The sequence below is a fragment of the Gallinula chloropus genome (genome assembly GCF_964237585.1).
Source record: "Gallinula chloropus genome assembly, chromosome: 2".
NCBI classification, from domain to species: domain Eukaryota; kingdom Metazoa; phylum Chordata; class Aves; order Gruiformes; family Rallidae; genus Gallinula; species Gallinula chloropus.
Window position 1 is genome coordinate 77,377,086 of NC_140086.1, and position 26,956 is coordinate 77,404,041.

At 46.8% G+C, this 26,956-nt stretch overlaps 2 protein-coding genes across 2 annotated transcripts; one reads left to right on the top strand and one right to left on the bottom strand.

Annotated features, from left to right (window-relative positions):
• The first annotated feature begins 1,518 nt into the window (after window positions 1-1,518).
• On the top strand, window positions 1,519-16,803 carry ROPN1L (rhophilin associated tail protein 1 like). The gene is made up of 6 exons (XM_084260322.1): window positions 1,519-1,601; window positions 8,542-8,699; window positions 10,674-10,797; window positions 10,953-11,114; window positions 13,732-13,907; window positions 16,393-16,803. The coding sequence occupies exons 2-6, from the start codon at window positions 8,569-8,571 to the stop codon at window positions 16,454-16,456; spliced, it is 657 nt and encodes a 218-aa protein (XP_084116448.1). The 5' UTR covers window positions 1,519-1,601; window positions 8,542-8,568; the 3' UTR covers window positions 16,457-16,803.
• Window positions 16,804-18,173: 1,370 nt separating this feature from the next.
• On the bottom strand, window positions 18,174-26,879 carry SNRNP48 (small nuclear ribonucleoprotein U11/U12 subunit 48; the record flags this gene model as incomplete). Its single annotated transcript, XM_084280105.1, has 9 exons — window positions 18,174-18,221; window positions 19,811-19,975; window positions 21,008-21,123; window positions 21,558-21,679; window positions 22,579-22,767; window positions 25,461-25,535; window positions 26,225-26,285; window positions 26,499-26,612; window positions 26,844-26,879. The coding sequence occupies 9 exons, from the start codon at window positions 26,877-26,879 to the stop codon at window positions 18,182-18,184; spliced, it is 918 nt and encodes a 305-aa protein (XP_084136231.1). The 3' UTR covers window positions 18,174-18,181.
• Between the last annotated feature and the right edge of the window lie 77 nt (window positions 26,880-26,956).

Here is a 26,956-nt window from a genome sequence, read left to right on the forward strand (position 1 = left end):
GGAAAAGTTAGCAGATTTCTTTGCAAGGACACAGTCAAACAAGAGCCACCTAATCAAGTCTGTGTCCTTTCTATATGTAGATAGAAGTCTTTTGCAGTAATGTTTTGGGGTTTTTTATGTAGATATTTTAAAGAAAATACGTAACAGTATCACAGAGCTTTAAGTAGCATCAAATCACATGCTTGGATTGCAGTATCTTTCCTAGATTAAATGGGGACAATGTGAGGATCCATCACACTAATCAGGAAGTTGATGGAACATGTAACTCGTGACCCGGTACACTGTCCCTCAGTATTCTGTACTTAACTGCATGTGTATATAATTCATACTTGAGATTCCAGCAGGTGCTTTGAGAGTGTCATCTCTTACTGATGTTGCATCTCTGATCTAGAGTGTTTTTCAGCTAATGTGGTCCAGGCTGTGATGGTGGTAGTGTGTTTTTTGGTGTCTGGACTCATGTTCTAAGGCACTGAGCACAAGCCAAATGCATCTGAATCTAGTGGTAGGGGGATTTGGCTGTCACTATCAGCAAGTCAGAAACTACTATTTTACAAAATCACTGTTGTCCTCTTTGGAGTGATTTCTTAGGAAATTCCCAGTTAAATTAAATCATAAAAAAATAACCAAAATATTTCTCATTCACTGTTGCTGACTAAATGCTAAACTGAGTATTTTCCCCATATATTTTTGATGTGCATAAATATTGCATTTGACTGTTTACAGTGGTGTACGTTGTGGGACAGCTACATCTTCACAAGATTAGATTCACTGGTAACGTGCATTCTTACTTCATGCCAAGACTCTGTCTTTGACATCCCTTTCATAACTGGTTCCGAAATGGTCTTGCCACTCAAATATTGTGAGCACTACTGCGCATCACGCAGAACTTACAGGAGTGTGGTTCTTGTAACTTCATGGTTTTTATCCAGACAAACTGGTCTTAACATTAAAATTTATTAAGAAAAAGCGTTTGTGCTGGTTCTTGCTACTGTTATACAGAGAAAAACCGCATCGAGCCATTCGTGTGATGTGATAGCTGTTTTAATGGGGGTTACACTGTCTGTACTCACCCTTTGTAACGGAGAGCTGGTTTCAAATCCAACTGTGGTGCTTGTTTTTGCACCGCTTTATAGATCCCAGGTGAAGCGACAAGCATTGTGAACTTCCCACAAAACCCCCCTCATCTCCTTATCTCCTTGCTTCTATGTGTGTTTTGGGAAAGAAGGCAGAGGTGGTATAGAATAGTAATTACATAGCACTACTTTTCTGCTGGTTTAAATTGGAATAATTTGCCTTACTGTGCTGTGTGTGCTCCTCTGGGACAGAAACTTGATAGCGAGCGTGTAAGTTGTCTGACTCTTCCTGAGGCAGCTGACAAGCTCTGTGCCAGCGGCTTCCACGTGTGCTAGAGCCGTGCAGCGGTCTTAACGTTACATCTTGCCCAGGGAGGTTGTGGAGTCTCCTTCTCTGGAGATATTCAAGATCCATCTGGACACCTACCTGTGGGACCTGTCCTAGGGAACCTGCTTTGGCAGAGGGGCTGGACCCAATGATCTCTGGAGGTCCCTTCCAACTGCTATGATTCTGTGATTACTCTTCAGGTGGGGACGGAATTCTGTCTGTCTGCATGTGTGCCTTCACCACAATTTGTGTTGACCTTGGCTCCTGAATGGAGGGGTGGGAGATGTGTACTGGCTTAACTGTATCCCCTTTGTGGTGCGGAGTATCTAATGCTGTCAGTAGTTCCTCAGGCCTTCCTCCAAGAACTGACAGGTGGCTCCGTAGCTAGCTTTTGTGTACTGGAAGAAGTTAATTGCAGCATGGCTTTGCCTGTTTTTACACAGATGATTTTATATTGAGTTAAAACTCTGCATCCTTTCTCTGACTCCCCCTTCTCCTCTAGGTAAGCCCTAAGTTACTAGCTTTTAGTTCTGCATGCCCTCTGGAACCTATAACTGTTTTCTGTCAGTAACTTCCTCAGTAAGATACCAGGTACAGTAATTGAATCACCTGTCAGCTGAGTGCATTAATTCTTTACCTGCTTTCCCCTAAGCTTCAGCAAAGGTCTTCATAAAAATCTGCACAGCAGCCCTACTGTTATTCAGAGAACTCTGTACCAAGCTGTTTACCTTTAAAAAGAAGCACATGTGACTGTGGCTTGTTGATCCCACTGCCTGGCACGTGGATCAGTGTGGTTTGGTCTCCTCATGCTCCTCTGTCTGTCGGTTTATATCTAGATTGGAAATTCTTTGTGGCAGGGTCAGTGTTTGTGTGCTGCTTGCTGTGTGATTGGGAACTGTGCTGCCTGGCCATGAGTGGGGGACTTAGAAGGGGTAGAGAAAACAAACATTCAACAGGGAGCAGCCTTGGTAGTAGAATGATGTTCAGGATGTGAAAAAAGGAAGCTGTGTTCTGAAACGTGTAAGGAAACTACTTTTACCAAGCACAATGGTAAGTTAGTTCAGGGCTCTCTTACTCTGAGATTTCAGTTAATGGGAACTGAAGAAGTGCATGGTTAACAGCAATTTTATTAAGTCTGAGATTACTCTAGAGAAGATGTGCTTTGGGTTTTGATGTGTTCATTTAGAAGTCACCATATGTTGAGAAACGACATGCCAAAAGCAATGTTACTCAATAATGGACATTTTTGGAAGATGGTATTTCCAAAGGTCAGATATTGTTCCAAAATAAGCTGATTGTTTTTAATTCAGTATGATACTGAGGGGTGGAGCGACAAGATGATTATTTCACAGCTCTGCATGGTGTTTTCTCTGCTACTGCACTAACTTGTTGAGTGGCTGCCAATGCCCAAGCTGCACAGGCATGCTTTTTTTCCCCTGTTTGGGGGAAATTTAAATGTATATGGAGTTGTCAGACATCAGGTTGGGATGAAGGAGTCACTTAACCTTACTTGTCTGCTTTACATAAATCATTTGGCTTTCCAGGAGTGTTCCTGCTCCTGGAAAACGACACTAGCTTTAGCTATAGAGAACAGCCATCCTTGCTTACAAAAGGAGCCCGTTATTTGTTTATATTAAATAGGTTTACGTATTTGAACCCAGACAGTGATGATCTGCATTGGCGTGCCATGTTCAGGGGGTGCAAATGGTGTAAGTGGCCTGCTGGAGCTGGGTACAGCATGTGCTAAATCCCAAAATGCTGCTGCTTCATGATGAAGTACCTATGGGATACTTCAGCTAGTCGTGGCCAGGAGTCATGGGCACAGGAAGAATTTCAAAGCTGAAATCTGGTAACGCTGCTATAAAGCAACCAATGTGTCCAGGGTATACTGGTAAATGCTGTGGTTGTTTTATATAAAGAATAATCAGTAAAATGGGTGAGAGTATTCAGGATCTAAGAAGATTGAGTTGTTCATTTCCCTGAAGCTCCACTTGTATACTTAATCCCTGTGTCTTCATAGAGTTGCATCAGCATTTTCCCAACCGAAACTGGTTTAAGCCTTACAACCTTCATAACTTTGGGCCCAGACACTCTACAGGACTCATCATTGTCCCTCTCTGTTACTGCCTGTGATCTCTTTTTCTTCCTTCTTGAAAGGGATTTGTTGACCTAACAGCTGCATCACTTACCTGTGTAATCCCAGGTTTCCCTAAGCAACCTTGCATTAACCTGCATATAGTTAGCAACTGTTGTCATACCACCAGCCCTTGAAACTGAAGCCTCCCTCCCTCAGCTACCTTTTGATCTTAATTTTACTCATCAACTATCTCAGAAGTTATTCCCAGACAGGAGGGCCAACCACATCCTGGGGTGCAGCCAGCACAGCATTGCCAGCTGGTCCAGGGAGGTGACTGTCCCGCTGTACACTGTGCTGGTGCGGCCTCACCTCGAGTGCTGTGAGCAGTTTTGGGCGCCACAGTGCAAGAGGGACAGAAAAATACTGGAGAGAGTCCAGAGGAGGCAAATGAGGACGGTGAAGGGTCTGGAGGGGAGGTCTTATGAGGAGAGGCTGAAGCCCCTTGGTCTGTTCAGCCTGGAGGAGACTGAGGGGAGACCTTATTGCAGTCTGTGGCTTCCTGATGAGGGGGAGTGAAGGGTCAGGCGCTAATCTCCTCTCTTTGGTGACCAGCGATAAAACCTGAGGGAACAGTACAAAGCTGTGATAGGGGAGGTTTAGGTTGGACATTAGGAAGGGGTTCTATACTGAGAGGGTGGTCGGGCACTGGAACAGGCTCCCCAGGGAAGGGGTCACAGCACCGACCTTGGCTGAGGTCAAGAAGTATCCGGACGATGCGCTCAGTCCCACACTCTGATTTGGCTGGCCCTGAGGGGAGCCAGGATTTGGACTCAATGATCCTTATGGATCCCTCCCAGCTCAGGAGATTCTGTGATTCTATGATTTACTCTTTCTAGTTTGTTATGGATTGTCTCCTTCCTTTCACATATCCATGAACTGCAGTAGTCTGTAGGCAGATGTTTTAGTATAGCTGCATGTGAAAAGCATGTTATTTTTAGCTAAAATTATTAGTTCCCTGAAGCATGAGTGACTTCTTAAAAAGGACTCGGTGATACCCCAATATGCCAAACTTTAACCAACACGAGTAATTACGCACATAAATTTGTGTATTGTTAATATGGGACTAACAAGTGGAAAATGTGCAGGACACATGGTTCTGCTTGTAAATCTGGACACTGTGTAGTAAAGACAATAGTAACTTGTGTAACTGCTGGGTTTTGGTTTTTCTTTTTCTCCCCTCCACCCTCCAGTCAAGTATATGACAATCTCTGGCCAGCTGGAGTCAAAGGAGAGAGGAGAACAGTGCCCACGGCCCTCTTTTGGCATGTCCCCCACAGTTGTTTTTTTTATTACTTGATGCAGTACATCTTGTTCATTTTTGTTACATGTAAGTATTTATTCAAAACTGAATTCAGTTATGCCTTTATAGATGAAGCATGTTCTAGAGCAGTATGCAATTAACTGGTCTCATTTTCCAATCATTTTTCATTCTTGTATTACAGTTTTAGCCTTTTGCTTTTTCCATCAGTTTGCAACTCACATTGTTTTCAAAACACAGAGTTTCAATGAAATAGTCATAGGAAAACTTTCCAATTACATGCTCCTGTTTCACATAATATGCTCTGGCAGCTTTCCAGCTTTACCAGCACTGGACCAAACAGCTGGAAGAAATGAGGGTGCAAGGTTTACTTTTTGAGCATCTTTAGGATAGTTCTATGTGTGTCCAGGGATCATAGAGAATACAAAATTTCTGTTGTTTCCATGTTACCCCTAGACACCTTTGGAAAACTGCGTTGTGAAATTAATTTCATTCCATAAACCCCAGCAGGATAATGCGTGCCACAGGTACTGTTTCCTAGAGTGGTCTTACTCATTTAAAGAACAGGTATGTCATGATCTGTCAGGGGTTTGCTGTTTACCTGTAGCTGGAGGTGTCTGCAAAGTACCGAGGCTCAATACTTGGCCTGGAGCCTGCGCAGTTTTCACATTTTATGAATGACTAAACCATTGTTAAAATGTGTGCTTTTTGTTTTCCAGAGACTATTTTATCTTGGCCCTGCATGGCCTTACGCATTCACCAGTGGGGATACAGTGTGGATTAAGGAGGGCTGGCTTCAAATAAGATTGCAGTCTTTTTCAGTAATGGCTTGGCCTGTTTCAAGTGTGCAGCATCTAAGTTTCTTTGGAGGAAGGGCTTGTGAAGGCTTTCTGAAGTGGATAATCCTATTACCAAGTTCATTTGAGTGCTTGTGCTACTTAGAGCCCGAGTTAGAGGGTGGGAGGGGAGGCATTGCTCTGCCTGCCACTTGCTAATGTCCTTACAGAGGCCATGGTGGGGAAAGCAGTGGGTTTGTAACGCCCTACCAAGGCTTTGCAGCAGAGAGGGGCACTTGGTCTCCTTGGCGTTCTGGGGCAGTGGGGCAGCCCTTGCTGCCTTGTGAAGCCCTGACCCTGCCCGGTTTGGAGCAGTGGGTGCTGCACTGTGCAGCATGGGGCAGGCCCTGGGTGCCATTGCTGTCCTGGATTTCCAGCCCTGTGGCGGCTCAGCTGCAGTTGTGCTTCTGGTTGAGCTCTCCCTTGAGGCAGCAGCCACCACAAGTGCCGGGAATGGCGGAGAGGCTGCCCCACGCACGCAGCGTTTGTTCACATCTGATCCGAGCCTGTAACGGCGGTAGGAGAGCCAAAGGCAGGACGGGGAGATGGGCCGCGCTGTGCCTGTGCACCCAGCGGTATGGCCTCACGGCTGAGGAACACGGGGGGCAGGGGCGGGGGGCAGTGGGCTGCAGGGAGCCTGGGCGACCATTCCAGCAGCCTCCCGGCTCTGCCCGTGAGGGTGTTCAGGTGTTTCAGGTCTCTTCGTACATTTCTCGAAACCAGGTGCTGCCCTGCAACGTCGGCAAAAGCCCCCTTCCTTCGCCTGGCCGCCGCCTTACCCCGTTAAGCAAGCGCCGGCCTCCCAGCACATACCCACCCCTCCTCTCCCCTCCGCCCCCGTTGCCGGGCAGCGGGGCCGCGGAGCACGGCGGCACAGGGAGAGGTGAGGCGCCCTGCCCAGGCCTGGCGCAGCGATAGCGGTTCGGCCGGGTGCTGCCCTTGTGAGTGGGCGCGGGGGGGTGTCCCAAGGGACGGAGGCTGCGCTTCCCCAGGCGCCGGCGGCTGGTGGCGGCCTGCGAAGGGTCGCGGCGAGGCAGCGAGGCGGCCCGGAGGAGGGAGCGGGCAGCCGGCGTTTAGCTGGCGGTACGGGCCGCTCCTGAGGCCGGGCGTTGGCCAGCCGCGCTCCCTTCCGACACAGGGCCGCTGTCCCGCCGCTCCCTGCCTGCGGGTCTGGGGAGGGAGCTGCAGCACCCGGGCTGGTTTGGGGTATGTGGAGGGGGAGAGAGAAAGTAAAGGTGACCAGGAGAGGAGAGGGATGAGGTGGCCTCTGTGTTTAGCGGGAAGGTAACACCTGCTAGCGGGCAAATGGTGAGTGATGCCCCGGGGCAGTGGGAAAAGCTGCGAAGGCTGACAGGCCTGCCCGCGCTCCTCCCCGCTCACCGGGTGCGTTCATGGGCATCAGGTGACCATTCTACACCGTGAGGGTGGCAGAGCACTGGCACAGGCAGCCCTGAGAGGTTCTGGAGTCTCCTGCTCTGGAGATAACTCAAAACCTGCCTGGACTTGCTCCTGGGCAGCTGGCCCTGGGTGGCCCAGCTTGAGCAGGGGGCTCGACCAGATGGTCTCCAGAGGCCCCTGCCGACCTCAGCCCTTCCGTGACTCCATGATTAATGGCTTACCATGGGAAAGCAGGTCTCACTCCCCACCCCTGCCTTTTTTCTTCCCTGATTAGTTATATTTTCTTTGACTACTTCCCAGGGGCACATGCGTACACACACGCATGCCTTCATCAAGGTCTATCTGTTCCTTAGTTCATCCTCAATTACCAAGTTTTTGCCTTCAGCCTTAGTTCCTTGGCTAGAGCTGCATTTTTGAATCATTACTGAAAGTGCATGACTGATGTAGTAATTAAATAGGTGCTCTGACGTCTGTCCCCAATGCATATTTGCTGCATTAGAGTAATGAAGATGCGGTACCCTGTCTGCATTGCTCCAGAAACGAAGCTCTGAGTATGGTTTGATCCCCAAAGGAGCCTTGAGTCATGGCAGTCCCATTTTTCCATCACTGACTTTATTTTCCCCAATATAGCGGTAATCACATGATAGACATCACCTGCCAGATACTCTTATTTTCATCTCAAAAATTAGAAATAAAAAACCCTAAAGGGATAAAGGATAGTGTTACACTGATTAATTTCTTGATACTCTTGCTTTCACCTTTCTTCCCCCCTGCAAATATCTGACATGTTTTGAGCTCTTCATGCTGAATCAACTTAAGCAGGCTGTAGTTGGTGCTTGCAGTGATGAGCACCCAGATTTCCCACCACGTGTGCTCCATGGCTATAATGGGAGAAGGAGTATACAATATCTGTCCCTTTGCTTAGGTGCTGGGTACCAGGGTTCCTTGCAACAAATAAGTTACACGGTGAATGAGACAGACCTACCTGCAGAGTTAGTTCTATGAGTGAAGCACAGTGCTTAACTGCAGCACACCTGAGTGTTTTGTTCCTCGCTAATTTTGTGATGTGGAGTCTGACAGGAGCACAAATTACTAACTTTTTGCTACATCGTTGTGTGTTTGTTTATATATATAAACATATTAGAAAGTTGGCAGTCTGCACACTCTTAGCTTCTGTACAAAAATGACAAGGCCCCTCCTCGTCGTGCAGCGGTGGGTTGTCAGCATAGCTAGCTTTCATCTTGACGTGTGGAGTGGCTCCTTGCCTGGAGCTGTGGTTGGTGTCCAAGCTCCAGTCTTTTACTTGGTGTTGCCATCAAGTTTAAGTTTCCTAGGGAGGCACAGTGCTCGTCTACTTGTCCTTCTGAGGCAGTCAGTTCTCCAGTAGCTCCAGCTGTCGAGTAGGACCGGAGGGAGTCTGGGTGCAAGCGCGGTTGGCTCTCATGTGCCCGTACAGTTTTTCAGTGACATTCTGCATCTGTGAACTCCTGTTTTACTATTATTTATTTCAGCTCCTCATAACTGAACAGGAGCAGACCATGCCTCTTCCAGAAACCATATTTTGTGCTCAGCAGATCAAAATCCCCCCTGAGCTACCTGATATCCTGAAGCAATTTACTAAAGCTGCTATTAGGACTCAACCTCAGGATCTTTTGCAGTGGGCAGCTGCGTAAGTATGACGATCACATGATGAAGTAGTGATGTGCTTATGGACCCACAGAATCTCACTGCTCCTGGTTTTTGTACACTGGAGCTGGCTTTGAAAATTAAACTGCCCTGTATATTACATATATGCTTCTATACATTAATGCAGCACGTAAGCCTTTTAAAGATACTGTAGTACTTGATTTATTTTATATTTCATTGAGGTTTAGGACCGGTCTATTTCCAAAATAGTTTGATTTCCACATGAAAAAATACATTTTTTTTTAACATGAGACTTAATTCTTGGAGCTTAAAGGAAACCTAGAAAATAGCTTTCTAATTTGTAATTTTGCTTAGTGTCATCGTTTTGCTCCAGCCAGAAGCTGAGCACCATGCAGCTGCTCTCTCTAAGGGGAGGGTGGGGGGTGGAGGGAAGGGAAAAGAAAACCAAAACCAAATCTCAGGATAAGGACAGTTTACTGGGACAGCAGAGAGAGAAATAACAGTAACAGGACTTAATAGCAAAATACACAAAACTGGTGATACCCAGTGCAGTTTCTCACCAAACCACACAACTCAGGCCATACAGCTCAGAGCTGTCCTGAAGTTGGACTGTCTCCAAAAAACTGAGTGTCCTGGAGCCATGTGCTCCTCCTCCCACCAGCCCCCCTTTATGCTGAGCATCATGTGATTGGCATGGAACACCCTCTTTGGCCGGTTTGGGTCACCTGTCCTGGCTGTATCCCCTCCCAGCTTCCTGGAGCTGCAGCGTTGCAGAAAGGCAGCAGGAACACCTTAGGACAGCGTGGGGTGTTTTAGGAACATGATGGGGGTGGAGTGGGCGTGCCTCAGGGAGATGGATGCGCAGGGAACATGCCCCAGCTGCATAGTCCAAAGTGGCCACCATCAGGTCGCTTGAGCCTGCTGGGACGTGGGGCTGGTGAGAGAGGGGCTGTGTGGCACTGCCACGGCCACGCCACTGCCAGACCCTGCCCTCTGCTTAGAGGCTGCACCAGGTTGGTCAGAGGGTACCCCGCAGATGGGTTGGGGGCTGCTACCCATTGCGTACCCCTTTCTGGAATGTGCTCTTGTGCGAGGGCACCCAGGTCTGCGTCTGGGAGCCACCAGCAGCAGATCAAGGCTGTGGTTTCACCCAGGCAGCTGGCATTGCAGTGCTTGTCCCTGTGAACAATCAGACAGGGAAATGGATCCGTCGGAAAAACAGCCCAGGCATTACACACCCACTGAGCATCTCTGCATATTAACTGGGTACCGCAGTGCTGCTCGCTGTGCCTGTCGGTGAGTGTTTGCACAGCAGTGGGGTGGCCTGGGCACAGACATGGGTGGCCAGGGTAAGTGAGAGGGGATGAGTGGAGAAACCCTGAGGTTAGACCCGCTGCTGGCTGGATGAAAATGGAATTGTCCTTGCCTGGTGCAGATTGCTGGCCAGTTAGGGCAGAGGTGGTTGCTCTTAAGGCAGTGGCAGCCTGATGGTTGAAAGGGCACACATCTAATTCCCTGTCTGCTCTGTGCTTAAATATTTTCTTGGAGCAGACAGAACTAGCAGAAATGCTGATGAGACAGTCACAGCATAAATACCCAGTTGTGCTTTTCAAGAGGGCATGTGAGGGGAATGTTAAACGAATGAGCCCTCAAGTGCTCATCAATCAAATGGGGAAAGCCTGCACTTTGGTTGGAAGCACGCTCTGATGTTACTGTATCCCTCTCTGGCTTTGCCAAGAAGGGCTGGTAATATCAGGCACAAAATAAGCAAAATGCCTTAAGAATTAGAGCATTGTAGAAAGGAATGTGTAACACCTAGAGGTTTGGTTTCCACTAAAAATAGAGGTGGTACCTGGGCACGGGGAGATGGGAGCTGTACTGCCACTCCTGCACAGGAGTGCACACGGACTTGTTTACTGAACTGTAGAAGCTTTAGTTCTGTGCAGCTTGTAGCAGCCACGGGCACTGAGGTGTCTGGCTCTTCCCATTCCCCCAGGTATTTTTCAGCGCTGTCAAAAGGCGAGCCCCTTCCCGTCAAGGAGAGGATTGAAATGCCTTTAGCAAGGGAGAAGAGAGACGCTGGTTTGACTCCAGGACTCCTTAAAGTCTTGCACAAACAGGTACAAACTGCACTTCATGAAATTCACTGTGCATTTGAGGGTGCTAGCTAATGTTTTGGGGATGGCTGGGGAGACTGTCAAGTATTTGATGTATTTTGGAGAGGGGCTGTCTGTGTTTTGGAGTTCTTATTGTGGTGCCCTGTCTTTGTTTAAAGCTTTCTCCCAAAGGCATGGTGAGTGTTGCAGAGCTGAAGGAAAAATGGAGGCACTTGTGCTTGCCAGAGGAGCAGCTGAAAGCCATCCTGCAGTTGGATGACTTTGGTGAGGAAGTGGAATGGATGAAGGTTCTGGCACTTGGGTGCAGCGTGCTGGGAGAGGTACGTTCACAGCAGGAGCCCCAGTATCCAAATGGTCATATATGAGTGCATATGAGGTAAATCATAGAACAATTAATGCAACTGGACTTTGGGGAACAGTGATTGCTTTTGCAGCAGCTGGCCAAGTGGCTTGTGTGTTTACTTCTGTTACCCATCAGGTTCTGGTCAGGGGAGCTTAACCAGAAAGAGGGGACTATGTCTGACGCTGACTGGGGGGGGGGCAGTAGAAGAGTAAGTGTGTTCACAGGGAGCTTGGACTGTGAGAGAGGGCGATAGGAGGAATGGTGTTCCCATGCATCAGTGTAAATGTCCACAGAGGGGAACTGGAAAGAGGAATTAAAACATCTATTTGTAATTCATTGTGTAGTCAGTTACATTTTTCACAGAAGCAGTTAATGTTGCTAAATCTACATTTAGTTCTTTTAATGTCAGTAATAAAATCTCAGCAGCACATTTCAACAGAGCTCAGTATTATAAAGAGCACAAAGATGATGTTCTTATGAAGTGTAATATTTTTAATAACATAGTAGGGAAGAAGGGGTACTAAAAAGAATATATATGTTGATATTTTGAGACACTTGCAATATCTGGAAGCTCTGAATGTTAAACTGACCTGGTGATGCAATTGTGTGTATGTGTGTATGTATATATATATATTTATTTCAACTCTGCATTTATTGATTCCAATCCCCCCCAAAGTGATTTTGTACTTTGGGTTCTTCTCTTAATTAAAAAAAAAGTAACAGCAAGTTTACTTATTAAAAAATATGAAAACAGAAACACAGTGACAGGAATATTATTCTGAAAAAGCTAAAGTCTAAATTTACCTCCATCAATCCATCCTTTGTGATACTGAGTGATTTAATTTCCACTCTACATACTGAAACCTAAACTTCAGTTTCCTAAACCAGAGAGAAAGGCACACACAAGCAATTCACATTCATTTTCCTGCAGCTGTAAATTGTGTTCATAGTTTAACAGGGTCATGGGTGATCAGAGGGCTGGAGCACCTCTCCTCTGAAGACAGGCTGTGAGAGTTGGGCTTGTTCAGCCTGGAGAAGAGAGTCCTTAGACCAACCTTCCAGTACCTAAAGGGGCCTAGAGGAAAGATGGAGAGGGACTGTTTACAAGGGCATGAGTGATAGGACAAGGGGTAATGGCTTTCAGCTGGAGGAGGGTAGATTTAGCTTAGGTATTAGGAAGAAATTCTTCCCTGTGAGAGTGGTGGCAGTGTGCAAGGCCAGGTTGGATGGGGCTCTGGGCAACCCGAGCTAGCGAGGGTGTCCCTGCCCATGGCAGGGGGTTGGAACTAGATGGTCTTTGAGGTCCCTTCCAACCCAAACCAGTCTGTGGTTCAGAGTTTCTTAGAAACACCAGTCATGTAAAGTATCTTTCCGTAAAGCACTGCTGTGTTCTTACATCCTTGGAGAAGTGAGCAGAGAAGCAGCCTGCTGCTTTTGGAAAGTGGGTAAATCAGTGTGAATAACTTTGCTGTGCTGTGAGTGGCAGCAGCACTAACACGCTACCAAACTGCGGAGGCTGGAAGGCCAGTGCTGAGCCTGCTGCCATCAGCTGCCCCTCCAACCCCACAGAGGCCTTCCAGGGGAGGAACTGTGAAGTAAAACTATTAGGGGATTATAAAATGACACCTCTCTGGCCTGTGCTCTAGATCTTGAACAGATACTGCATTTATTTTAAATATTGCTGTTCTACTGTTAGGAAATACTTGTCTTTGTAAAGAGTCATTGCTTGCTTTTTAGTGAAGATGTAAGGATAAATTTTTAAAAAGTTACAGCAAAAAGATTACCTCTTGGGTTAAGAAAGGCCTCTGTGTTTTCTTTTTGTTTACTTCTTTGGTTTAATGGCATCCAACCAGTCTTTAACTCCATGAAGCTCCATGCTGAATTTTTCCACACGTTTCCCTGTGTGGAATGGATTATAGACACTGTATCAAATAAAGGTTTTTTTAAAGTATATTTGGAATTAATACTTTGAGTCATGTTTGCTCTAAAGGGAACTGGGATGCTATTTGGCTTTGACTAAACTGAAACACTGTCCAAATGCTTTTTGCCTCAGCGTGTTTTCGGCTAGCTACTAAAATGGAGCTTGTGTATAACACTCCTGAAAATTAGTATCATATAGTATTTATTATGTCATAGCAAAATATATTGCCTGAAACATATGAATTTTCTGGGTATTGTAGATACGTCTGTTTTAACTGCTCCTGAGACTTCATTTAGATTTATCAAGGCGATACATGGGAATACATATATGTACATACTATAGCTAGGTACAGTGATGTTTTAGCTTTTACAGCAGCAGAATAGAGCAGTTTGGCCACACTCATGATACTCCCCATGCAGTCTTGACACATCATGGGATTCTGGTTTTGGTTTTTTTTTAACCCATTTTTTACTAGAATTTCATTATTGTTTCCATCCCTGTGCCTGCACTGGAGGGGAAATTTGGGGTTGAGACCTAGGTAACAATGATCAAGCCTTTATCTCATTTACACTGGCTTTTAGTGACTTACTGTGTGGATTTTGTCATGGTGTGCAAAGGATGTTCGTGGCTCTGACACTGTTCCTCTCATTTCTCAACTAACCCCCCACTACAGTCGTTACTGAGTTCAATGAAACACGCCTGTGAAATCTTAACGAGGGACCCGGAAGGTGGAGCGGCTCGCATTCCCTTTGAAACGTTCTCGTTCCTCTACTCCTATCTGGCCAGCATCGATGGAGAGATACCAGAGGAGACAACTGAAGCCTTCCTCCACAAAATTAAAGAGCAAGCGTAAGTAACACTCCGTGTGTGGAATTGTAATGTGTGGGACTGCTCCTGGGTTCCCCATAAACCTTTAATTTCATAAAGCTTTTAAACTTCATTTTGGGTACAGGAGTAAAGTTTGACTAAGACTGTATCAAAGGTGTACACAGTTATTCTTTGTTAAGTGGTCAACATTGGGGTTTGGACTGGTAAATGATAAATTGCTATTTATCCACCCACCTTTGAAATACTGAAGTCACTATGGGGTGGTATAGTGTTTTCTGTAGGAAGCAGTTCTATACAGACTTATATTATCTGCCTCTTACTGGAACTGGAATCAGCAGCATCTTATGGGCTGCTCTCTTGTTTTAACATAGATTATAAATCAGAGAAACTGGGGATTCCCCCTTGAAACATGAAGTTTATATCACACTTCTCCTTAATTACTTCTCCCTAGAAACTTTATTGAGAAAACATTTAGTATGTACTTGATCTTAAATGGCCTGGCTCTTCAATTTTTGTGGTGGCAAATTGTCCTTCCTGGCATGGTCCTTGGGTTTGTTGCCTTCCATGGATATAAAGGACAAGGACATGACATAGTCCCATCCTGTTTTGCTATTTGTACCAAGCTGGGCTGGTGGGGTAGGTTTCTACTCTGTTCTGTTTCTTTCTGCTTGCTCTGAGCTTGGTTTATAGTTTATGATCAGTCCTGTCAGTGACAGGAGTGACATCATCTGTGCCCAGCACTGCAATACAGAATACTTGCTTAAGTCACCAAGGCTATTTAGCTTTGACTCTGGCTTTTCAAGGCTTCAGTTGCCATGAACTGACAAGTTCTCCACAGCAGGAGACGCACAGGTTGAAAACTACTTTGTCCAGTAGTTTGTTAGCAGATGATGAACCTCTGTGAATGACATGTTTCTCCTATATCAAGGCCAGGTAATTATCTATAGAGCCTTTTCAGTGTGGTGTCAAAGGCCTTACTGCTAAACTGCATAGAGCACACTCTGGGGCAGGTGGGAGCGCTGGGACTGGGCACGAAGGGAGCGTATGGATCACCTTAATGGTATACTGTCTCTGTACATACATATACACACATACACACACACATATATGTACTATGAAACCTGGAGTTAAAAATCTCTGTGCTATTTCTGAGGACTTGGAGGATCTCAGGCAGCCTGTACGCCATTAGTATTTGAGCCTCTATGTCATATGCTCACCTTTCAAACAATGAAGACCAAGTGGCGGTGTGAAGGCTACGTGGATTTGGATCCCAGTATACTTTAATTGCAGATATATACAAGTTTATGGATTCCACAAACTGTAGAATAGAATCATAGAAGATACTGAGGGGGAATTTACTGAGAGGACCCATAAGGATCATTGAGTCCAGGTCCTGACTTACTCCGTGACTTTCCTTTTCTGTAATGACTTCAAAGCATGCAGTCCAGCAGAAAAGTCAGGCAGGCAGTAGTACCAACCGTGCTGTGTGTGGTCCTAGTGTGGGTCCCCTGAGTGCTCTCCAGTGCCCTGGGGGTTGGCAAGATGGTCCCAAATGCTCGTGTGTGGTCAGGAGCCCTTGGAACCAGCGCTGGTTTGGGTTTTGTACTCTGGTTACCCCAGTATTATTAGGTGTCCTTCTTACAGGATTGGGTGGAGAACACCCTGTTGATGATCAGTCCGTTCAAAGTGTGCTGCCAGTTTCTGATGCGCTGTCACCATCGTCAGTGCTTGCAGCTTGTTTGTCCTGAATGCTTCTGGACACCTGCACTTCATCATGATCAATAGGGTATCTGCATAGCATGGGCACCTTTCTTCTTCAGCACCACAACACTGTTCTTGCTGTTGTAAAAGTTGGCAAAAGCAGAACTTGTAATGCACAGGCTCGTGCTAACAGCTCTGCTAACTAGGCCCAAGTCATAGTAACTGCTACAGGTAAAACTCTCATCTCTAATAGACCTGGGTTGGGTAGGTGAAGTCTCATGCCCACAAAATTCATTGTCAAAACCTCCTCACATTTTAGTGGATGGAGGAAAGACTCCATCAAGCTACGGCATCTATCCCTGCTGGGATTAGCGTGAGGGATGTGTGAAAACTATGGTGTCTTCAAATCCAGCCCTGAGATAAACTCATACTCGTTCTATCTGGTCACACAAAATGCACTTTATTGGGAAATGACTTTAAAAGACTCAGCAACAGGCTCTTCCTTCGAGTGCTGCCTGTGTGGTGCGTTTGCAGACAGACGCTGATGCTCCTGACCATCATCTGGAACCAGTCTCTGTCTCAGATTGCTATCAATCAGCTCTGCACACATGGGCTCTCAGAGATGCACATGTACACAAAGGAACTGCCTCATTTTGTCATTAGTTACCCAACTGACAACTTTCAGCAAGAACTTTTCACTAATGGCACTCTTGCTATTAGTGTAACTCTCAATTGTATCTTGCCCAACACACAAGGATTTGCCATGTTAGTGTTGTTCTGAAACATCTGCTTTGTTCTTCTCCAGCGACCAACAAAGTGGCATGGTGCTGCTGAGAAACTTTGTGACCCAACCCTCCACACTGTTGTGATCCAGCCTGCTCTTCTCACCAGGTCAGAGGGGGCCGGGGGGAAAGGAATAAACACCTGCAAGAATGTTTCTGTTCAAAAGACTGTTATTTGCACATGGCAATACAAGATTCTCTTCTCTGGCACTTCCTTCTCTTCATCCCACTCTTGAAATGGTCTTCAGTGGATGTTACAGTTCCACTGTTCTCCTGCCTCTCAAACACTGATGCTCACACATCGAGGGAGTGATACCTTCTACACTGAGTAAAATGTATTTTGTTATGGATCTTCTCACCTATACCTCACAAGTGATTGTAAGGAAAGTAAAACGCAGAGTTAAACTTAGAGAAGACAGGACAGCTCTAACTGGTGTACTTCTCATTACACTTTGGGATAGCACTGACTTAGACTCTTAACACAGGTACAGTTTGTCTTCTGACTACCTTCTCTGCATGAACAAGCTCTAATAAACTACGAGTTCTACCAGACCTTACTCAAGAGAACTTCAGGGGAACCTGAGCCCTTAGAACCTCAACTCAATAACAGACAGCAATAGCTGCATGTTGTTTTCCCCTCAAATTAGGACCCTTTGAGAAGTTACATATCCTTTTCCATTCTTGGATCCACTTGTCTAAGGTCTGTTTTAAAATACCTCTTGGAAAAGCTACTGCATTTGTCATGTAGGTGAGAAAGGCCTGTGGGAGTCCAGTTTGGTTCTGAGTCGAACAGCTGTAGTAGGTACAGATGTCTAAACCAACCAGAATTAGACTACATATTTAGTGACAGATAATCACACTTGGGGGGAGGGGTGGACTGAGATGAGAAACAGCATAGTAGTGGCTTCAGTAACACTGGAGAGATTCCAGTACCAGTGGCAGCCAAAACCAGCAGCACCCTCTCCTGGCAACTCCATCAAGCACAAGAAAGTACTCTAGGAAAGATGGATCCACAACCTTGTTCTTTCATAGCTACTTAAGCTGTTGAAGTAACAAGCTTGACTGATGACAAGTGACTGTGCTGCAGGCACACTGTTTGAGGCATTAACAAGACCAGAAATTGATACAATAAAAATATCACTGAAGTGGAATCCTCCTGCACTCCCTTATTATGCACCTACATGTCTTAACTGTTTCACCAACCTCTACTGCTAATACTTACACATTAGTGTGCAGGATGGGAACTCCTCTTGGTTACTTCTGGAAAGAAATGGGTACACAGCCCCTGTTTGAAAAACGGTAATCAGTAGCATTGCAAGTGTCCTTGGTACCCTGCTGCTTTCTGTGGAAAGCTGTATTCTCATCTTTGCCAGATGACATTGGTCCTAAATTTCTTTAAGCATGACCCTGGGAACAGTAACTTTCCCATTATTGTCCTTTTACCACTAGCTGCAGCTGAAGATACTTTAGGTTGTTGGAAAACTCTGAAATCCACCCTCTCACCTCTGGTAGATGCTGTAACTAGACAGCAAGCACTGTTTTTTTTTTTTGGAACACTGTTCCCAGAAGTGACAGTGTCGGGTGGGAGTGTACAAGGAAGGCTTTCTTCATGCCTTTTCCAGTTCTAGCTGATTCTAGATGCCAGGGATTAGCTCTCTTCTGTACCCACCAACTGCTGTCTCTGAGCCAGCTGTGATGCAACACCAATATTACATAGGCTGTATTACTGTCCCTGGCCAAACAGCTGTAACAACAGTTCCTGTGCAGGTAATTTTTTTGAACAGCTGACAAAAAGTGCTCAGGTTCTTGATTCTACTTTCTTCTTTTGTGGCTGTGGTATTTGTCTTCATCCCTGAAACAAACACACAAACGTCATGTGAGCTGTTAGGTGCAGACTGAGAGTCTGAAGGGGAAATAACCAACAATAACCACCCCCCACTCCCCAAAAAACCTTGGGCAACCAAAAGCTTTCATTGAATATAATCGTTCTCTCCCAAGGAAAGTAAGTAAACTATTTTAAGGCAGCCTCTTTCCCATGCTGTTTTAATTAAAGTCTTGTCAGGCAGAGCTATAGTGGCAATTAGCTTAGGATGAATGGCACCGCTGTGTAATGAAGCCAATTTTGAGACAAGCAAGCATCCCATCCATGCTGTTATCTACAGTATTTCTTTCCTACACACTAGGGACAAGGCAGCAATTCTTCTGCACAAGACCCTGTCTCTGCTCAAACAGCTTCAGTCTTGCAGATGCAAACGTGCGCTGCTTGATGGTATTGTTTTCTTTTGCCTAAAGATATGTCCAGAACTACTGAAGAGCAACAGCATTGTTTTGAGGCAGCAACAGAAAAACTAGTCAAGTGACTGCATGTAGGTGTTGTTACATTGCTGCCTGAACAAGCAGTGTGCCCAGGTGGCCGAGAAGGCCAGTGGCATCCTGGTCTGTATCAGGAATAGTGTGGCCAGCAAGACCAGGGAAATGATTGTGCCATTATACTTGGCTCTGGTGAGGCCGCACCTTGAGTGCTGTGCTCAGTTTTGGACCCCTCACTGCCAGAGAGACATTGAGGTGCTGGATTGAGTCCAAAGGGCGATGAAGCTGGTAAATGTTTGGAGCACAAGCCTTATGAGGAGCAGCTGAGGGAACTGGGGTTGTTTAACCTGCAGAAGAAGAGACTGAGGGGAGACCTTATCATTCCTTACAGCTACCTGAGAGGAGGTTGTAGCCAGGTGGGTATCTCTTTCCTAAGTAAGAAACAATAGGATAAAAAGAAATGGAAGTTGTGCCAGGGAGGGATAGATTGGATATGAGGAAAAATTTCTTCATGCAAAAGGTTGCCAAGCACTGGAACAGGCTGGCCAGGGAAGTGGTTGAGTCCACATCCCTGGAGGTATTTTAAAGATGTGCAGATGTGGTGCTTAGCAACAGGATTTAGTGGAGGACTTGGCAGCGCTGGGTTAATAGTTGGATCTCATGACCACCAAGGCCTTTTGCAACCTAAATGGTGATTCTATGACATTAGTGAAACAAATAACCCTATTTATTCCCAGTGCAATCTAGAGCAGAGGATTAGACATGACAAGCACACTTCAGTTTATGTTAAATGGAAAATAGGTTCCCTGTGCATATGGTAACGCGTATGTTGATCAAGGAAGTAAACCAGCCTGTGACACTTCTACACTAACCCTGTAGTGTGCTGTTGAAAGTGTCACCTTTCAGATGAAATTCAGTAAATTCTGCAGTCTGGATCACAGTTTATGATCTCACAGCGATTTCTGTCTAGTAGTAGTAGCCTCACGCCTCTGGCTTGTTATACTGTATATGGGATCAGCCCAGCTTTTCAGCTGCTCCAGATATTCTAATTCTCAGCACTAACTTCTCAGAGAGAAAGGCTACAGCTGCCCGATTCAGAAGGAGTTGTCATCTGTCTCTATTTCTCCTCACCTTTCTCTTTTCCTCCGAGAATCTCTGTCTTTGCCTCTTTCACGACTCCTTTTCCGTTTGTTTGGACTCCTGCTGCCCTCCCTCCTGTGTCGAGAGCGTTCAGTGTCCTTACCGCTTCCCCCAGACTGCCGTGAGTCCACCGAAGCTGAGCGCCTCTCCTCCTTTCTGGAAAGAAAAAGCCATTGATTTTATCCAATAAAATAGCTTCACGGGTTTTCTGTACCAGTTTTGTAATACAGTGACCTACCAATGGTGTAAAACAGAGGATACACCTTGCATTAAGCCCACCTCCCTAAGAAACACACTATCTCCTAAGAGAGGCCCAAAGTCCCTGCATCTGTACGAGCACATCTCACCCCACTGTTTAATCCAGTTATTTCTTACATAGGCTGCCTCTCAGCCTTATCACCTCTGCTCATGGAATAGGCATCTTTGTTCTGTTTTGCTTTTAACCAGCTTCCTTCAGCTCCTGTCAACAGCTGGAAAACCCAGCAAGCCTGATCTCCTCTAGACCCTTTGCATCATTCACCTGCACTTCAATGCTGGAACCAAACCTTTTGTTTCAGCAACATTTTCATCTTAAAGAAGCACATAGACAAACAGGGAATCGTGACCTAGTTGTAAGTTCAGCAACGAACGTTTGGAAGAGCGTGCAGTGCTGCCTGACAGAGGAAGAAACACGTATGCACAAGCCACACACCGAGTTAGCACAGCAGCATCCACAGGGGTAAGCACTGTCAAGGGTCCCCACATTTACAAAGTTATGAAAGCATTTTGTCTGGGATATTTTATGTGGAACACAGCCTTTCCTGTCACATGGTAGGAAGGGGAAGAAAGTGTGTACTTGTACTTTCAAGCAGCCTTTTGTCCCTAGCTATCACATACATACATATATATATATATATATATGCATGTATTTGGACAGAAGGAATGCTATTAATTGCCCAGCTTCCCCAGAAACCACCTGTTCACCTGCAACTTATCTCCTCACCCCTGAAAGTTAGTAATTCATTTTCCTCCCCCATCTTTCATGTGGACAGAGCTTACCAGCCAAGAGCTTAACAGAATTAGTATAACTAAAGGGTGTGTATGTCTCAGCCAACCATGGTCTGTGTCCTATTAGAAAGGGGTAACAGGATAACATTACAGGCTATCAGGCTGCTGCCATCCCTGAGGAATTTGCCAGCTGTGACATACCTTCCCGAAGACTTTGACTTCCCTCCTTCACATATCTCTGCATTATCCAGCCTGTTCTCCTCCTGCCACTGGTTGCTGAGTTCTTCCATATGCACACCAATCACATCCCGAATCACCTGGAGATTAAGATAGGTTATTAAAAACAAAGAAAAGCAGCATGTCATGGTAGTGGCCTGAACTAGCAACCAGGCAGCAGAAGGTAAACACCTCCAAAAAATAAAATCCCCCCCCGCCTAAACCTTATACATCAGAGGTTCCAATGGAAAGCCTTGCTTGCAGAACTGGCTCCACTTGACAACAGACAGTCAGTTGGAGCTTGCAGGCACTTTCACACTCAAAATCTAACAGTCAGGAAGGGTTGTGGTCTTTGTATCTCAACTGCAACAAACAAAACCCAGGAAGAGATTCCTCTGTGGTTCGCAACTCCAATAAAGCAGGGCACCAGAAACAGAGACACCTTTTCTTTGTCTGACAGGGTGTATTACCGTTCATGTTGATGCACAGTAAGCAATTTTGTGGGAAGAAAACCCCAAACATTTCAGATTCTCACCTCAGTGTAAGACTTCTTTGTTATATGAACGTTCTTAGCCCTGTACGACTGCCGCCGCCTTTTGTAGTCTCGCATTTCCGCCAGGATTTCGAGATGGGACTTGGGACCCTTCTGGCTGTCATCTAGCAAACAATTGGAAATGATGCAAATGCTCATTAGCAGCAGGACACACACACACTTGCAGGTGTGCATGGCTGGTGCTTTAGTAGTAAGTCTGAAACGTCAAATACATGGTGTTCTTTCTAAAGCTTAGCCGCTATTTAGCACACGCGTCCCCCCTGACCTCCTTGCTAGCAGCTTACACAGGAATAAAAAGCCCCCGAGCAAATGTTACGCACTCTCAGTCTCCTGACAGTGATGCAAATCAATAGACAGGCTTGTGAGCTGGTTCCTACACCTGCAACACACAGGCCCTGTTTGTAAAGCCAGTATTGCAGTAAGCCACAGAGAAAGCAGATTCTGTAAAACATTTACCTGTGTGGATGACAAACACCATCTCCTGCCTCCCAGGCACGGCAGGGCCCACAGGGTAACACAGATGCTTATGCTGCACTTGGTACAGTTGCAGACCAGCATGACTCAACAGGGATGAGAGGCCTTGGTCCAATACACCCATTTCTATATTGCTCAAGAACTCCATCAGACGACCGCCAACCTTTCTTGTTCAGCTCTTACTCTTAAGCGATCTTTAATCTCATCATCTCTTACAGCAAACACTGTTCCAAGCTGCACAGTAAGTTGGCAGCAGGAAGCAACCTGAAGGCAGCTGCAGCAAAGACGAAAGATCCACCCGCTAAGATACAGCGTGTGTGTACCAAGAGCAGAGCACTGAGGTGCTCTCAGGGGGAGACAACATAAAAGCTACCAAGCCAACGCTTCTTGATGCCAGCTCTTCGCTGTGAGTGTGCTTTTCACAGTAAAAATAGCACAAGCATGTCCTATCAGCTTGGAACAAAACTCATCTATCTACCTAAAATGAAAGTTCTGGGGGTTAAGTTCAGCAACAGAGGATTCTCCAAACCTTGGGTGATTTTTGCTGCTAAATCCACAAAGAGGTCACTGTCGTTCTCCACGGTTTGGGATCTAGACCTCTGTTTCTTTGTTTCCTCAACAACATAATCATAAAGAGCAAGGCGGTCGGCTTGAGTCAGGTCACAGGTGAAACGCTTGTGATTCTGAGGAACTTCTACAGGCAGCAATGAGTAAGATCCTGGAGGTTGAACAAACAGCTGTTATTAGTAACACAGCCTATGCACACAGGAAAACACAGAGAAGCTCAAACAAGCAGCAATGCAGCAGATGCCCATACTGTTTTCATCCTTCCCCTACAAATCTCTAAGAATTTTCATCCTCCTTAATTTGAAAGGATAAATATTGCTCAAAGAAAAACAAAAGAAAAGGCCCAAATTCCTCCCCAGCCCCACACAGGTTTTCCCGTAACTAACAGCGAAGGGATTGTACTGGAATGGATCAGAAGGACACACTGTACTGTCCCATCAATTTCAGCTCTTGGCTCACAAGCTAAAGCAAGAGAAAGGAAGCTGCAACTCTAACGTGTGGTTTTGTCTTCCTCCCAAAATGTTCTGTAAAGTGCCAACTGCAAAACAGCGGCTGTTCTGCCAGGGAGAACAAAAGCTCCTAGGAGACTAGGTAGCTGGGCGCTGTGCAAACCATTCCCACTCACACTGTCACTTTCTCTACAGAGCTTTTATAACAGACTGCCAGAGGCACCGATACCTAAAGGGCTACAAAAGCACCTTCAAAATGCACCAGATTAGTTCAGATGCCCAACTTCATGAAAGCAGACACGCTGCCTGCACACTCTTCTTTCCCCAAATGATGGGGACGAACTGAGTGAATGGGAGAGGGTCTGTTTATCACAGAGTGTAGTGACAGGTCAAGGGGGAATGGCTTTAAGGTGAGAGAGGGCAGGTTTAGATGAGACATTAGGAAGAAATTCTTCCCTGTGAAGCCTGTGAGGCCCTGACACAGGCTGCTCAGAGAAGCTGTGGCTGCCCCCTCCCTGGCAGTGTCCAAGGCCAGGTTGGATGGGGTTTGGGGCAACCTGGTCTAGTGGAGGGTGTCTCTGCCCATGGCAGGAGGGTTGAAACTAGATGATCTTTGAGGTCCCTTCCAACCAAAACCAGTCTGTGATTCTGTGACAGGCCCCACACTCACTCTTCCAATTCCCTGGATTAAACACAAATCCTCCAAACAATAAATCCATTAAATAATAAATCCAACAAATCCACTGCAACAGCAGCAAAGCGACTTCCCTAAAGATGCAGGGCAGAGTATTCTATGATACTGCCCGCAGAAAAGTCTTTTACTCGAGAACATCCAGTTCCCCACAGCCACTGACCTGACCTCCATAATCCTGCTCCCCACAGCCCAACCTTCCCCCTGCCAGGCACAACCCCACACGGACCTCTGTCTCCAGGCAGACAGAAGAGCCGGTGCCTAAGGCAGGGCAGGGAGTGCAGAGGAGCCCTCCCAGCAGCAAAGCTACCGCTTCGCTAGGTCATGATGGGAGCTGGGCAGCCCTTCACATCCTGCTCTCGCTACAGGTTCTGAGCAAGAGGAATCAGAGTAACTCTAATTTACAACAACCAACCTAAACCACAAGGTTTCCTCCTTACTGCACTGGGAACCTAAACCAGGTAACTTTCTAACCTGAACTAAGGTACTTAAACATGAAACTGTTCTTGCTGTGTCACAGAAGCCCGCAGAAGCGCCCTAAGAGTTCCACGCTTGTGATTTTACAGGAATTCCGTAACTTGTGATGAAGACCAGCCTTCCTGCCTTATTATAGAGCTATTCTAATGTTCCAGTAGTCAAGACATGGTGAGAATTTTAAAAACAAAGAAAGAAACCCACTTGACTGTTAGTCAAAAGGAAATTTACAATGAAATACGAGTTCCATTTAACAAATGTTGCCAAGGACTTTTAATTACACAAACAATTCCAAGATGGTAAATCTTCAAATAGGCCAAGATACCCTCATGAAAACCATTCCACGCTATTTTAATGTTATCTTCAGGGAGATACCAGCTTGCAGAGAAATCCAGAAGGCAAACACTGGCACCTAGTGGCTCGCTGATGTACCTGTGCGATGCAACCACTCCATAAAAAGTGAATCTGCTTCTTCTCTACTTGGATGTGTTGGTGTCAAATTAACAAGTTACCACTTTCTTCCAAAGAACATGCACCTGACAACACTCCAAACACAGCACCCATCACAGGAAAACTCCTTCCCAAGCAACTGTCTCTTAAGGCTCAATTTGCTATGCCAGAGAAGCAAAGACAAGACGAAATTCCATGCCTGAGCAGGTACTGCTGTATTTGTCTGGCAAGGCAGGAGAGCAGAACAAACAAACACACTTCTCCCATAGTTACAAGTCTACCAAACTAAAACACCATGGGCCAAAAACACCATATTTTTCAGGCACTGCAGGAATTTCCAAGCCGTAGGCTCCAGATAAAAATTAATCCACTCCTCCTCCCCACCCCATCACTTGAAGAACAAGGCCGGAGGCAGCAAGAGAAGAATTTGGGCCACAAAGCACCAAATATCAGAAAACGTGGGGGGAGAAAGCACAGTGTTTCTAGTAGGATGGGAAGTAAACGACTAGAGCTTTAAGAAACCCCTGGATTTTGCAGCGTTGAGTGAGGACTAGAAGCGTGCATACAACAGACTCAAATTCTGGTTGCCCCAAGCAGAGAAAGTAGATATGCTCCCTAATATAAACGGGAAGAGATATTAAAAATAGATTTAAAACCTTTCTCACAGCAGGCCACAAGCAGAACCAAGGAAGCTGGGGGGGGGGGTGGTGGGGGGGAAGACAAGAGCAGCTCTCCACACAAGAGCTGAGGAAGCTGCCTCAGCATCTTCTTGCTACTTACCTTCACTGTAGCCGGTACCTTCTTTCGCGCTTTGAGCTCTGGCTTGCTTGACAATGTGGAACTGCAGATCTTTATCTGCAGGTAGAGAGGGCAGAAACTCACTGAACTCTTACATCCAGTACTTGGCAGAGTCAGTCTTTATTCCCCAAGGTCTTTATTCCCCAACCTTTGTTACGAGTCTTATGGTACGTTACAGAACACTGTGGTTTTACTCTTGCAAAAGGCAAGGTCTGAACTGAAAATACCATTTTCATCCATTCCATATTTTAACTGGGGGGTGGGTAGAAGAAGGGTATTCCAGGTTATATGGAGATGGAAAAAGAAATACATGTATGTTACAACTGTATTCTTTACTAGTACTGTAGCCCCAAACTCTCCAGCCAGTTTTTCCACCTTCTAAGCATGCATTTTGATATGCTTTTTCTGCACAAGGAGGACACGGAAACTAGAAAATAACCTAAGTAGTTAAAAAAATAGTAAACAAACTACTTGGATTTTAAGATGAAAACACAGGACTGACACACACAGCAGCATTACAGAGTGACAGAAGCATAGCGAGTGTATATCAAGGCACAACACGGGGGTGAGAAAACACACCTACACAATTAGAACACTCTTTTAAGAGGCCTTGAGGAAATTTTGGCTGGCAAGGGACGTGTGTGCGCTACCCTAAGGACCCGGACCCGGCTCCATCCTCGAACCCCACCCTCCGCGATGCCCCCTTCCCCCAAGCGTCCCCTCACGCAGCGCCCGCTGCCGCTCACCCATGGCGACGGTGGGAACCTTCAGGTTTTCGTAGAAAAAGCTGGAGTCGTACATCTCAGCCTGCGGGACCAAGCGGCTCGGTCAAAGCCCCGGGGCCACCCGCAGCGACACCGGCTCCGGGCTCGGCCGCCGGGTCGACCCCCGCCAGCAGGGACCCCCCCGGCCCGGCCCGCCCCACCGCCTCAGGCCGCTGCCGCCCGCTCGGCCGGGCAGGCGCCAGCCTCATGTGCCCCGCAGCCGGGTGACCCGCTCGGAGCCGGCCCCGGTGCCCACCTCCTCCTCGGCGGAGTAGCCCATCTTGCGGAGCCGGCAGGACGCGGCGTGTCTCTCCAGCGACGCCCGGGGGACGCGGTGATGGACGTCGTAGGGACAGGGCACCCGCTCCACCTGCCAGCGGGACACGAGTCAGCCCCCACCGCTGCCCCCGCAGCCCCCTTCCCCCAGCGCAGCCCCCTTCCCCCCAGCGCAGCCCTCTTCCCCCAGCGCGACACCCTTCCCCCCAGCGCAGCCCCCTTCCCCCAGCGCAGACCCTTTCCCCTTCCCCTTCCCCTTCCCCTTCCCCTTCCCCTTCCCCTTCCCCTTCCCCTTCCCCCAGCGCAGCCCCCGCTGCCGCCTCACCGGGTCCCCGAGCCACACCGCACAGGGAGCGGCCATCGCGGCGTGGGCGGAGCGGCCGCCGAGGTCCCGCGATGCGGGGGGCGGAGCCGGTGCCATGTTTACTGAGGGCGTCC

What these genes read in the sequence shown, in the direction of transcription:
- ROPN1L (XM_084260322.1), top strand. Translation starts at nt 8,569, where the DNA reads ATGCCTCTTCCAGAAACCATATTTTGTGCTCAGCAGATCAAAATCCCC. An exon ending in CTTTTGCAGTGGGCAGCTGC is followed by an intron (nt 8,700 to 10,673) that starts GTAAGTATGACG and finishes CCATTCCCCCAG; the next exon opens with GTATTTTTCAGCGCTGTCAA. An exon ending in TTAAAGTCTTGCACAAACAG is followed by an intron (nt 10,798 to 10,952) that starts GTACAAACTGCA and finishes CTTTGTTTAAAG; the next exon opens with CTTTCTCCCAAAGGCATGGT.